General features: G+C 35.2%; 1 protein-coding gene across 1 annotated transcript; it reads right to left on the reverse strand.

The window, feature by feature from the left end:
- Positions 1-864: 864 nt before the first annotated feature.
- On the reverse strand, positions 865-2,644 carry LOC113323140 (pathogenesis-related genes transcriptional activator PTI6-like). Its single transcript, XM_026571407.1, has one exon. It carries the CDS (start codon positions 2,070-2,072, stop codon positions 1,095-1,097), a length of 978 nt encoding a protein of 325 aa, XP_026427192.1. The 5' UTR covers positions 2,073-2,644; the 3' UTR covers positions 865-1,094.
- Positions 2,645-13,447: the final 10,803 nt, after the last annotated feature.

Consider the following 13,447-nt stretch of genomic DNA (forward strand, 5'->3'; position numbering starts at 1 on the left):
GTATACCGAAGGGATCCATTCATGCCCCACTCCACATCCCAATGTTGAGAAGGACTGTCCGATCCCTTTGCGGTACATTTCACGGTACACTCCTTGCTGAGTGTATCACTGCTGATTTTGACCAAATTAAAAAAATAAAAATAACTTTTTATGAACAAAAACCTGATATGGATTAGGCTTTGGGGACTGGATATCTCAAGTTCTCAACTCTTCCTAAAACAACCTCTTAGCTGTGGCATGGCAAAAACAATGTTTATTTGGGGGCAAAAGCATAGAAGATTCAGGTGAGTGCCCCAAATAAACAAGGACCAAGTTGGGGTACCAAAAGTACTAAAAGGGAAGTGAGAATAATAAATAAAGGGGCGGTTCCCAGACGCTACAGTCCCAAAACTTTTCAACCACATTTGATGATTTGGTTCATTTTGGCTCTCCAAGGACACAAAACACTAGTTACACTTTAAATATAAACATATTTGACTCACTACCGGTACTATCAAACTTTCAACGGTTAAACAGAAGAAAGCAATACAAGACGAAGAAGATAATCAACATCACAAAATTCAAAAATCAAATTCGAATAATATAATATAATATATATATTATATGATATTCAAAATGAAAATATCTCATCTCTTCTTGTTTCCAACGCCAAGACGTGGAGTCCAAGTAAAACCCCATAAACCCCCCATGTCACACACCAGTCTGCTTTTCACAGTCCTACAGTGAGAGTACAAGACAGTATATTCAGTAACAGTACCACAGAAGCTTACACCCTTTTACCCACTATTTGTTTTTTTTTGAAAGGTCTTTTACCCACTAAACAACGCTGAATTAATTCAGTTGCATTTCTGTGACAAAAAAGTATAATTATAAACAATAATAATAATTAATTAATTAATTATAATTAACCGAAATTTAAGACATAAACCCCAAACCGTCTTCATAATCTTTCTACACACAGGACAAAATTCGCCGTATCAACTCGGCTACCAAAATATTTACTTTCTTCTTCTTTTTTTCCTATATACTATAATTAAATAAAAGGCATGGAAATGTACTTAGAGACTATAGGGTATTTTAGTAATTGTAAAGCTCTAATAGATCATCTGTGAAAACTCGTTCATATCAAGCTCGCCGAAATCCATTTCTCCGGCGACATCAGTATATGGCAAATCCGGTAAGTCTAGCATAGGTATGTTGAAATCAAATTCACCACCATATCCGAATAAGTCATCATCACCCACTGAACTGAAATTGTCTAACGGTGTTAACTCACCATAACGGAGAACAGAAGTTGGAGACGACAGAGAACCACCGCCGGAGCTGACAGTACTGCAGGTTCTATGTCTAAGTGAATACGGAATATGGTGATCACTTGGTCGGACGGCAGAACTTGTAGAAGGCAAAGAAGAAGCTTCTGGTTCTTGACTAACAGCGGACCTAAGTTGACTACGAACAGAAGAAGGAAAATTAAGTATAGCATCAGCACCTTTAATTCTAACGGCGGCTTCATCGTAAACCATGGCAGCTTCTTCAGCAGAACTAAATGTACCGAGCCAAAGCCGTTTTTTAGTATGTGAATCACGTATTTCAGCAGCCCACTTTCCCCATGGTCTTTGCCTTACTCCTCTGTATTTTTTCCGACTAGAAGAGGCTTTGTCAGCTTCCGATAACCGGTATGATCTTTGACTGTTCACTGACTTTCTCCGACGCCGTTGTGATCTCTTTGTAGGAGAAGGTAATTTCTTAGCAGGAGTAGGAGGAGGTAAAGGAGAAGGTGGAGTAACTATGTTGATTTCTCTGATATGTCTTTTCACTCTTTTCACAAATCTTCCTTCTTCTCTTTCATCACCTGATGAATCAGTTGCGTCAGCATCTGTAGAAATGAATCTTACCAATTTCGGGTTCATGACTGTTCGATTTTCAGAAGAATGGGTTCTTGATTTCTGGTTTTGAACAACTTTTCTTGTTTTAAGAACATGATCTGTGAGTTTTACAGCTGAATGATGTTTTTCCATGGTTTTGAATTTCTCAGAGAAACAGTTTCGAAGTTCACGAAATTTCTGATTCATCTTCAAAGATGAAAGAACAGATTGAAGATTATGAGCTTCAGTTTCATTTACAGACGAAAAAAACACCCAAACCGTTAAAATCTTGTGATCTGGAACAAAGATTTGTATGAAACTGGAAGTGAAAATGAGAAAATCTAGGAGGGTTTTAGAGAGGTTTTCGGGGGGGATTTGTTGAGGGAAAATCTGGAGAAAAGAACAAGAGATTTGGTTTGGTATGAAGAAGAGTTCAAAGTTGTAGATCTCTGGAAACAGAGAGTGATCTACAACTCCGAAATAAGCAGACCCAAAGGAAGAAGAATCAAAAGAGATGACGAATCAATATAAGAGGGGGGTTTTAGGTGTAAAAGTATTATATTCCCAACTAACGATTCCAGGAAAAAAATCCCAAAATCAAAGAAAAAGATTAATCTACTTTCTTCTCTAAATTTCAGGGTTCATCTCTGAAGAGAGATTTTCATCAGAGAGTGAGAAAAACTGGAAAACAAATCAATAAACGGGAGAGAAGAAATGATTTATAGTCCATGAAAATGGAATTTTTTTGATTAAGTTAAGTAGACTTCACTTTCTGAGTGTGATTTGTTTTCTCGCGCGTGATTTATTGCGCGTCGTACTTCTGATGATTATTTATTTCAAAATAAAGTAAAGGCTTTCATGCGGAGTGTGCTTAGTTGTCTAGTATTAGTTAGCTGACACGTGGATATAACGTATTGGACCCACTGTTTATTATTGATGGATTTGGACCTATTTTCTGAAAAAAGAAATAAATGATCTTTCTGGGGTTAAAAAAACAGACGTGGAATTTTTTTTTGAGACTCTTATATAAAAGAATTTGTAAATATATTAAATATAGGATCCAAAACTAGTAAATCATTTTGGGCAGTATAGATATTTGACCCTTAGAAAATCTTGTGTGATGAAATCTTAACCGTTTAATTGTTTTTTAATTAATTATTAAAAATAAAAAATATGACATGGAGGTCATTGCGGAGGTCAAGATAAGACTTTCTTCAAAACCTTAATTAATATTTCATCACTTCTATTTTATAGGATCCACTGTTGGAGATTGATTTAGTTAAAATGAAGGTCTAAAATCCCATGTATCACTAAAAAATAAATCTTTCACCTTCTCATGGAGATGCTCTTAGTGGATTGATTTTGATTCTTTCGAAGTTGATGAATTTTAACCATTGGATTTGGAAGGTCTTACGTTATGCCCCTCTATTCAGTGCCAAGGTGTTAATCCTCGTGATAATCAATCAATCCGCATATATCCATCTCCATCTTAAATTTGGTACGAAATCGGGAGACAATTACCCAACATTTTGCTCGGACAACATCCCAGCCTAGTTTTCTAGCATGGTACAACATTAACAATACTTCAACAACAAGAAACAGTCCTAAACATAAAACTCTAGTTAAGATCAAGTATCCACAAATATAATACTTCAATAACACTACTAATCTTACTTGTTTCTTGTAACAACAGTATGTAATGCTGCATGCAAGAGAGAAGAAACTTCGCCCATGAATAGCGCCTTGCATATCATAAGTAGAAATCAGAAACAAAGATATTTTGTTTAAGAAAAAATCGATTTTTTTAATCAAAAAGTCTCGGCAGATCGAGAGAAAAATCTCACAAAAAAACCCGCCCCTCACAGCCCACCCTGCACGTTTTTCGAGGAGCGGGGCCAAAAAAAAAAATTTTGAAAGACAATTTTTACGTGGTTTGTTTTCTCGTTCCCCAGAGAACTACTGTTTCTTTATGGGAATTTTGATAAAGTGACCCAGTTTTGAATTAGGGTAAAAAAAATGTCCCCGCTTTTTTGCACTTTTCTGAACCGCCCCGTTTTTTTCTTTTAAATAACACTTTACATCCCGTTAAATGCAAGGTGGCAGTTATCTCACCTGTTAAAAAGTCATATTTACCCCTGAACTATGTCGTGAACTATGAACCCTAACCATGAACCATGAACCCTAAACCCCTAATCCTGAACTATATCGTGAACCATGAACCCTGAACCATGAACAACGAAGCCTGAACTATGAACCCTAAACCCCTAACCCTGAACTATATCGTGAATTGTGAACCCAGAACCATGAACTTTGAACCCTGAATCCTGAACCTTAAACCTCGAACCCTAAATCCATGAACCGAGCTCGATGAACCTGAAAAAATGAAGTAGAAGATAAACGTGACAAGTAAAAAGTAAATAAGTAAAAAATTGGATGGAAAACTAAATTAGATGGAAAAGTTAACAGTGGGGGCAGTTTTGAAAAGTTGAAAAAAACGAATAAAATTTATTAAACCGAAATTGAGAGTGGGATAGTTTATCAATATTCCCTATTTTTATTTCCATAAATGGTTCTGAAATTTACAAGTGAATTTCTGTTCTGTTTTTTTCAATATACTGTGTGATTGTGTGAACCGAGTGACTGTTTTTTTCACACCAAGTGGGGGCAATTATAATCATCATCAGTATTGAATCACGCTACTAAATGCAAACAGAAATAGAATATGCATGCACCAGCGTTGATAGACTTTTAGGCTTCTATTAATGGATAATCATTAATAATTAGATGCTGTTTGACTTTAGTAATCCTGATCAAAGGCCACGGACACCGGAAAACACAAAAACAAAACCGTTTGGGGATCAATTGGATTGGACCGAAAAATAGATTAATATTGCCAAATTAGTAGAGATAAACACTACCTAACTACTTTCAAATGACGTGCATATGCCGACAATACAATTTCACTATATTCCGGGATGTGTTACGTTTTTACCATGCTAGCTGTGTTCTTGCGTTCGTGGTCTGGTGGGAGTAATGAGAGTGGGTACAAAACAAGAAACAAAATTAGCAAATTGGCTCTGTAATTATTTGTTTGGAGTTTTGTTCAGAATAGGAGGGATTTTTTATGATCAATTTAATAAATCGAAAAAAAAACCATTGAATTGAATAAGTTTGTGGCATTTCTAAATTTATCCTTACTCAGTTAACTAAACTGGAATCAAATTTTACTTTAACATGTTTGTGGATTCTCTTATACACTTGTTGGTTATTTGTAATGGAGGTCAACCTTAATAGTAATATACCTTGTCCAGGCATGATATGCCAGTGTTTCTATTATCTAATCCAGATTATTATTTGTATAGATTATCTATAATTTATATCATTATAATACTCCAAGTTGATTAGTTTATGAGGTTGCACTTCAACGCATGCTTTGATTCAAGATATTTGTAGTTATTTATTTAGAAAGAACAAGAATTCGATAATGGGGAATATATTTTTATATAAGAAAGTATGATTAAGGAAATTTCTAAACATCATTATTAGATTTGGTTTATAACTCTTTCGGCTGGTCGTGGTAAGAATATTCAGCTTCGGCTCTTAGTGGTCAGAATTTCAGCCACTTTTAAGCAGCATTATAGAAAGACGAGCCACTTTTAAGCTGTTAACGACGGGTTTGATCTGCCATTGTGACTTCCGATAATTTTGTGTTTTAGAATGTATTTTGATTAACAAACTTTAGATCAATTATCAAAAAAAAAGAAAGAAATTGTTGCGGTATTTTTAGTTAACTGATGAAAACTAAGGTGGCTTATGCAGTTGTTATCAGCCAGAAGATTAGTGAAGTGTATGGGAGTGATGATGACTTCACGATGCTCTTGGATGAAGATCCTAATTGTCAAAAGTCAGCCGCAACAACAGTGAAAAGGATTTGACGTGTAGACCAGAGATAGGGAGGGTCAAAAGGACTAATGTTTTGTTGTATGTCAAATCCAATTTTCTTTGCCTCTGTAATTGGTGGAAGACTTCTGTCAGGGGGTTTATATTCATAAACAACTAATTAATTCCTAATCGAGTAGTTATTAGTAAATCAATAATGAATTACTATTAATTAATCCGAAAGTCTCAAGGACAAGAAGAATATGACAACAAGGAGAAGAAACGAAACAAACAATAGAGTGCGGGAGAGCAACAGTACTATGCAGTGCCACCCACGCAATCCAAGTAATTGAACAAGTGTGTTGTGTGAATTTTGCTTGTAAAATAAGTCACATTTTTATTAAACTTTATTACCTGAACCTAACTCAGATTTTATGTCCCTACTACTACCACCACCACCTCTCTATGAATATCTCTTTCATGTTGGACCTAATTTTAATACTGTAAAGGGAAAACATAAAAAACCCATGTTAAAATCACTTTTTTTAACAAATTTTCTCTTTTTAATTATTCACTTAATGGATTTCCTAACGACCAATGAGAAAATGAAAATTGATCCAAGAATTATTGGACCCATTTACCACGCTCCATGATTGTTGTTTGGTCTTTTAAGATTTAGTTGTAATCCCAAGGGAGAATCTGCAATGCCCATGTTAACTCGCTGCTAAAGTACCCGGAGGAGATACTCATGTATCAGTATCAATATTGGAACAGCCTGTAGGTAAAGGGTTCTCAACTCACTGTGGCTTTAGCTCAATATGCACATAAAATCAACAGATAAACTGTCCTGTTAAGTAGAGGCAACTTAATGGAAATCAAGTAAGTACATTTCTGTTGCTGCCGGCGAAAAGTCATGCGATTTTTTTGCGACGCTGACTTAGTCAAACATAATTTTCTCATCAATTCCATCTTCATCTCTGTCTAAATCTTGATCATATCATGTTCTCCTATTAATTCTCTCTATTCTTATATCCTATTTTTATATTTTTGATTACATTTTCATCTCTAATTGATGCTATTCTAGTTATGACATAATTCCTAATGTTTTGATTTTTGATTTCTTATAGCTGTTATTAATCAATCAGGATGTTTCTTTCAAGCTCTTAAAAGCCTAAAGATTTTATTGTTTAATTGTTATTTTTACTCATCTGATTCACTTAAGTTTATCTCTTTGTGTCTCTATTTTAGGTCATGAGCTAAGGGAGGAGTGTTCATAGAGTTCTAGCTCCACATAATGGGATTCGCAACAAGATAGGGTTTCAAGCAAGATTCGAAAGTTGAGAAGATGGGTCTAATTTTATCAGTGGGTATTGTTCATTCTTTATTCACCCCTTTCTGAATGAGTTTTGATTCATCTCAAGATTTGAGGTTTCGATATATTATTTCTTTGGGTTGGGACATTATGAATGATGTGAGATCCTACAATATGTAGGGATTAGATTTGGTGTTTGCTACTACTGATTGTTGAGAGACAGTTATATGTAGCTAGGAATTTTTTGGAAATAGAATTTTGTAGGTGATGTTTTTCATACAGTTTACGGTTATCTCTGTAAGGAAACTAGAGGATTTTTTTATTACCTCTGCTCTGTTGATTAGCTTGTTTATGTTAATCCTCTCTTCAGTTGAATCAAAAGTTATGTTTTATTTATAAATTCTCAATTAAGAGGAGTATTTTATTTCTAAGTAGAGGGAAGAATTAAAGATTAATATTGTTTATCTGATTTAGAGTGGTTTATTCAGCAGTTGTTTTACATTTGGCATTAGAATTCATTACTCTCATCAGTTTATGTGGTTATTGATCAAGTGGGAATTTTGCTCAGTCTCTTCAATTAATGATTATTTCTAAAAGATTGTGTTGTCAAATTCATTTCAGTAAGCATGCTTATCACTTACTTAACTCTGTTGAGTTATTCTTCTGTGACTGATGGGATGGATTAATGAACTTTAGTTAGCCAGAATTTTATTGTCTCTCTCAATGCAATGAATTGTCTAATACTTATCTGCATGCATAAACTCTCTATCTTCTCCAATTTTTGTGTAAATGCTCTTTATTGTATGCATCCTTTGTTCATCCTAAGCCATCAGTTTTCTTCTCATATCTTTCTTTTGTACTATGATCTTGCTTTTCCAATACCTTTAGTTAGTTGCAGTAATGTCTCTTCCTGCAGCTCAGGTTAGAGTGTTAGATCTTGATGAAGATGTTGAAGAGTTCCCCTTTAGGTTTGCTGCCTTGTTTTGTGATGACAGTAAAAATTATCATAAAACCTCTGTTAAGCACCATCTCAATAGAATTTGGACCATCAAATCTCCTGATTTTAAGCTAGCCAAACCTTACATCCAGGGAATGGGTAATCAGAATTTATTTGTAGTTATGTTTAAGAAAAATCAAGATAAGGATATCGCTTTTGCTGCAAGACCTACCTTGCTCTTTGGTGAACTCTTTGCAGTTCAGCCACTAGGTGCTTTGGAATCTATCTTTGATCTGGTTTGGGAAAAAACTTTGATGCCAGTTCAAATTGAAATACATTCTGACTTAGTAAACAAAGGAAGAGTTAGAGAAGTTTTGGATCAACTTGGGGATTTTGTCTCAGCAGACTCTCCAGCTGGTAGCCTTTATGAAGCAAAGTTGATGGTTCCCTTGAAAACTCCTTTGACAAGGAAAGTGGTCATCAATACCATAAAGATAGCCTATTTCATGAGGGCTTCTTATCCTAAGTTGCCTTTTAGGTCTTGTACGACATGTTTTATTTTATATCATAATGATGAACAATGCAGGCAAATTCGTAGGAGTATTTTTGTGAGGGCATTTCCCTCTCCTACTTTGAGAACTTCTCATGTTGTTGTTACCAGGGTCAAATTCAGAGGTTGGCGAAAGCTCAAGTCTGAGGAATGGCAAGCCTTCTTCTGCTACTGCTGATGCTATTGTTGTTATGGAGCTTTCCAAGCCTTCTGCTTTCTCCATTAGCCTTAGGCCTGCTCCAGCCTTCAAAAACACGGGTTTCTCCACTTTTACCCCTGCTGCTACCAGCTCTCTGCCTAAGGCTGCACTACTTACTATTAGGGAGCATGCTGCGCCTGAATTTGCTTCAACACTGTGCCATCACTCAACTAAGACTTTTACTGGTCTATCTCAATCTTTTGATAACATTTATTTTGGGTTGGATGGAATTATTCATGATAGGAAAGGTAAAAGAACGAGGACCTCTTTTGAAACAATAGTTCATGGGAATAGCTCTGTCTCCTCTGCTTTTACTATGGTCCCTACCCCTAATTGGCCTCCTATCTCTTCAGTCCCTCCTTTTAGTCCTCCTTCGGAGATATCTTTTAATGTTGGTAGTACTGCTCTTTTTGTTAGTCAAGGAAATTTGGAGTCTAGCATGATTTGGTCAACTTCTACTTCCACTTTTGCTCAATCTGTTTTCACTTCGTCGAGTTTCATCTTCAGTTCTTCCTCTGAGGCATATTACTCTTCAGAATATCTTGTGCAAGCAAATTCATATCTTAATGATGCGTCTTTGGCTGCTCAGCAAGTAATGCCTCTTGAAGATACTTTACTTGAACCTATGCCTTTAACTATGCTCCCTTCGGAACCTGAAATCACAGATGAAGAATTCGAAAAAGAAGTCGATCTCATGATGTTGGATGCTGACTCTTTGGATGCAGATCCTGCCTCTTCTCATGACCTAGTAAGTCTCTTATTTATTCCCTCATATTTTTCTTGTTAACTTTTTATTTTTGTGATCGAAATTTGTTTTTAGCTTCTTATTTCCTTTTGCTGCTGAGTCTGGTTCTACTGTTTGTTCCTTTAACTTTCATTGGTAACTCTAGACCCTTGTGACTTGGTCTGTTCTTCTGGGTGAGCTTTCAGTATTTATTTTTCGGTCTTCCTTGTATCTGCTTGTTATCATGAATTTCTTGTGTTGGAATATGAATGGATGTTGTTCGGACAAGAAATGGAGGCATCTTTTGAATCTTGTTAGAAAATACAAACTTGGTAGTGTTTGCTTGTTAGAGACTATGGTTGATGAAGACACTGTTAGAAAATACACTCATCACTTGCCTTTTGATTCTTGGAATATCATTCCTGCAATGGGAAAGTCTGGGGGTTCTTGCTTTTGGTTTCTTTGGTAATTCTTCTATTGAAGTTTTAGGATGCTCCCTTAATATGATACATATTCTTTGTGACATTACTCCTGTTCTAAAGAATTGTGTAATTTCCTTTATATATGGATCCTTAAACTTAGCTAGTATGAAAAATCAGTGGAATTTTCTTAGTGATATGTGTGATAATAATAAAAATCCTTGGATGTTAGTCGGTGATTTCAATTTCATTTTTCATGCTTCAGAAAAACAAGGTGGTGACCCGGAAAAGTCCTTTCCACCAAATTTTATTAAGGACAACCTAAATAAGATGAATATGCATAAAGTTATATCTTTTGGCAACCCGTTTACCTTGTGTAATAGGAGATTTAAAAATCCTGCTGATCTTATTTTCGAGAAGTTAGATAGGGCTTTTATGAATGATAGATGGGTGTCGATTCTTCCACAAACTAGGGTCACCAATTTGGGTCGTATTTACTCTGATCATAGTCCGATTTTAGTCAAATGTTTTCATTTTGAGAAGCATTACAATATTCCTTATAAGTTTTTCAGATGCTGGCAGCTTAATCCTGAATTTAAAGATGTTTTGCATTCTTCTTGGTCTAATTCTGTTAAAGGATCTCCTAGTTTTATTATTGATAGGAAGCTCAGTAATGCCAGTCCTGACCTGACCAAATGGAACATCAACTCTTTTGGTCATATTAAATCCACAATTGGTATGCTGAACACAGAGTTAGAAAATCTTCAAGCTCTGCCTTATTCTCCTCAAATTGGTGGTTTCATTCTTAACTACGCCAAACAACTTGATTATTGGTATGAAATTGAGCACCCTTTCTATGAACAGAAATCTAGAATTCAATACTTCACTCAATATGATAGGAATACACACTACTTTCATAATTCTGTTAAGCTTCGAAACATGTATAATACTATTCATACTATTAGGGATGATCAAGGTAATTGGTTAGAAAATAGAGATCAAGTTTCGGATATGCTCATTAGACATTTTAAGAATTTTTTTACTTCTTCTTGTCCTAGCATGGTTGATGTTGAAGACTCTCTTAAGTATGTTTCCCCACATATCTCTGATGATGTTAATGCTTCTTTAACTATTGTGCCGTCCCCGAAAGAAATAGTGGATACTGTTTTATCCTTAGCTCCTTGGAGTTCTCCTGTGCCTGACGGTTTCCCAGCTGGTTTCTATAAGGATAACTAGGACACTGTTAAGGATGAAGTCATTGCTCATGTGCAAAATTTCTTCACTAATAGGTACCTGCTCAAACATTCTAACTATACTTTTATTACTTTAATCCCTAAAATAAAGAATGCTTCTTCTCCTCATGATTTCAGATCCATTAGCTTATCTAATTCTGTGTATAAAATAATTTCCAAGATTTTAACTAATCGCTTAAAACCTATTTTAGATGGATTGATATCTCCTTTTCAATCTGCATTTATTACTAACAGGCAAATTCATGATAATATAATCATTACTCATGAAATTCTCCATGCTTTTAAAAAAAAATGCCAAAAATGGTCATATTGCTATTAAGTTAGACCTTTCAAAAGCTTTTGATAGGCTGGAATGGTCTTTTATTATTGCAGTTTTTAAGAAACTGGGTTTTTCTGAAGCCTGGTGTAAAATGATACATCAGTGTATTAGTACGGTCTCCTATTAGGTTTTGGTTAATGGCTCGCCAGGTGAGACCTTTTTCCCTTCTAGAGGTATTAGGCAGGGTAACTGTCTTTCGCCCTATATCTTTATTCTTTGCATGGAGGTTCTTTCCCAACTGTTGTTGAAAGCTGAGGAACAAAATGTGATACAAGGTTTCAAATTTAAGAAAAACAGTCCATCAATTTCCCACTTATTTTTCGCCGATGATTGTATGCTATATGCTAGATCTTCTATTACCTATGCTAGAAACATAATGAAGATTATTAATATGTTTGCCAAGGCTTCAGGTCAAGCGATTAATTTTGATAAATCAGGTTTCTTTACCAATTGAAAAATGCATCATCGACACATAAAACTTTTATCAAAAACCCATGGAATGAAGTTTCTTAGTAGTGCTGAAAAATACTTAGGCACTCCTTTGTTTATTGGCAGAGATAAGACTAAATCTTTCAATTTTCTCATTGACAGATTTTATTCTAGGTTAAGTTCCACTAAGAAGACTAATCTCAATATAGCTGGTAGAACTGTTGTTAGTAAGCATGTGCTTTCTTTTTTAGGTATTCATCATATGGCTTGTTTTCCTATGCCTAAATTTGTTACTTCTAAAATTGATGCTATTCAAAGAACCTTTTGGTGGTCTAAAATAAACCCCAGACATGCGGCTTATTTTCGATCTTGGGGAGATTTAGGTAAGTCAAAAATGTCGGGTGGTCTTGGTATTAGAAATACTCACGCCAGCAATAGAGTATTCATTTGTAAGCTTGGTTGGCGAGTTTTGAAAAACCCCAGTCTCTTGTTGTCTTCTTTTCTTAAGGATAAATATTTTCCAAACCAAAATTTGCTGGAAATTGGTAAAGCGGCTGCTTCTTCCTCCTGGATTTGGAAAGGTATTATTAATGGTCTTAAGTTTCTTAAAGCTAATTCTGTTATCAAAATTGGTAATGGGTCTTCTACAAATTTGTGGAATTCAGTTTGGATCCCAGGTATGGTTACTCCCCTATTTCTTCTCATTTGAGTCGATCCAATTTCACTTATGTGAGTGATCTCATGGACTCTCATTCTAAGAACTGGAATCTGAACTTGCTGTCTACCCTTTTCTCTCCTGAGATAGTTACTAGGATTAGAACTATTAAATTAAACCATTGTCAAAAAGGACACTGTTATGTGGGCTCATACAAAATGTGGTAAGTTTACAGTTAAATCTGCTTATAAGATATTTGTGAATGATATAGCTACTTCTGAGGACTCTGCTTTTTGGAAGAAAGTTTGAGGTATTGATTGCTTGCCAAAGATTAAGTTTTTTCTATGGAAAATCTTCACTTCCATGTTACTCTGTTAGTACTTTGATTTATGCTTATAATCAATTTGTGGATATTATATGCCCCCTTTGCGATAGTCATGAAGAAACGATCATGCATCTTTTTATAGAATGCCCTATTGTTGCTCATATTTGGTTTGGCATGTCTCTGCAACATCTGTTCTCCTTTGATTTGGAATGGATTGATGAATTGTTTCTGGTTTGGCATAGTATTAATCTCCATGAATTTCCTTATAGAGTCTCATGGCCTTCGATTGGAGCTATAGTAATGTGGTGTATATGGAAGTTGAGATGTGATGTTCTATTCAGGCACACTTCAATTGATTTACCTCGAGTAATTATTAATATTAAGAGAATGATTAACTCCTATATTACTCCTCATCGTAGTATTTCTGTTCATATGAGTGATTATAAACTCCCATCTTCTGAGGTGGATCATTTCATGTTTGTTGATGACTCTTACAAGGATTTTAACATGGCTTTGGGTGTTATCTGGTGTGACTGTGCAGGGAATGTAAAAAGTTCGAGGGCTAACTTTGGATTGATTTC

This window comes from Papaver somniferum, chromosome 11, assembly GCF_003573695.1.
Source record: "Papaver somniferum cultivar HN1 chromosome 11, ASM357369v1, whole genome shotgun sequence".
NCBI classification, from domain to species: Eukaryota; Viridiplantae; Streptophyta; class Magnoliopsida; order Ranunculales; family Papaveraceae; genus Papaver; species Papaver somniferum.

What these genes read in the sequence shown, in the direction of transcription:
- LOC113323140 (XM_026571407.1), bottom strand. Translation starts at nt 2,072, where the DNA reads ATGAATCAGAAATTTCGTGAACTTCGAAACTGTTTCTCTGAGAAATTC.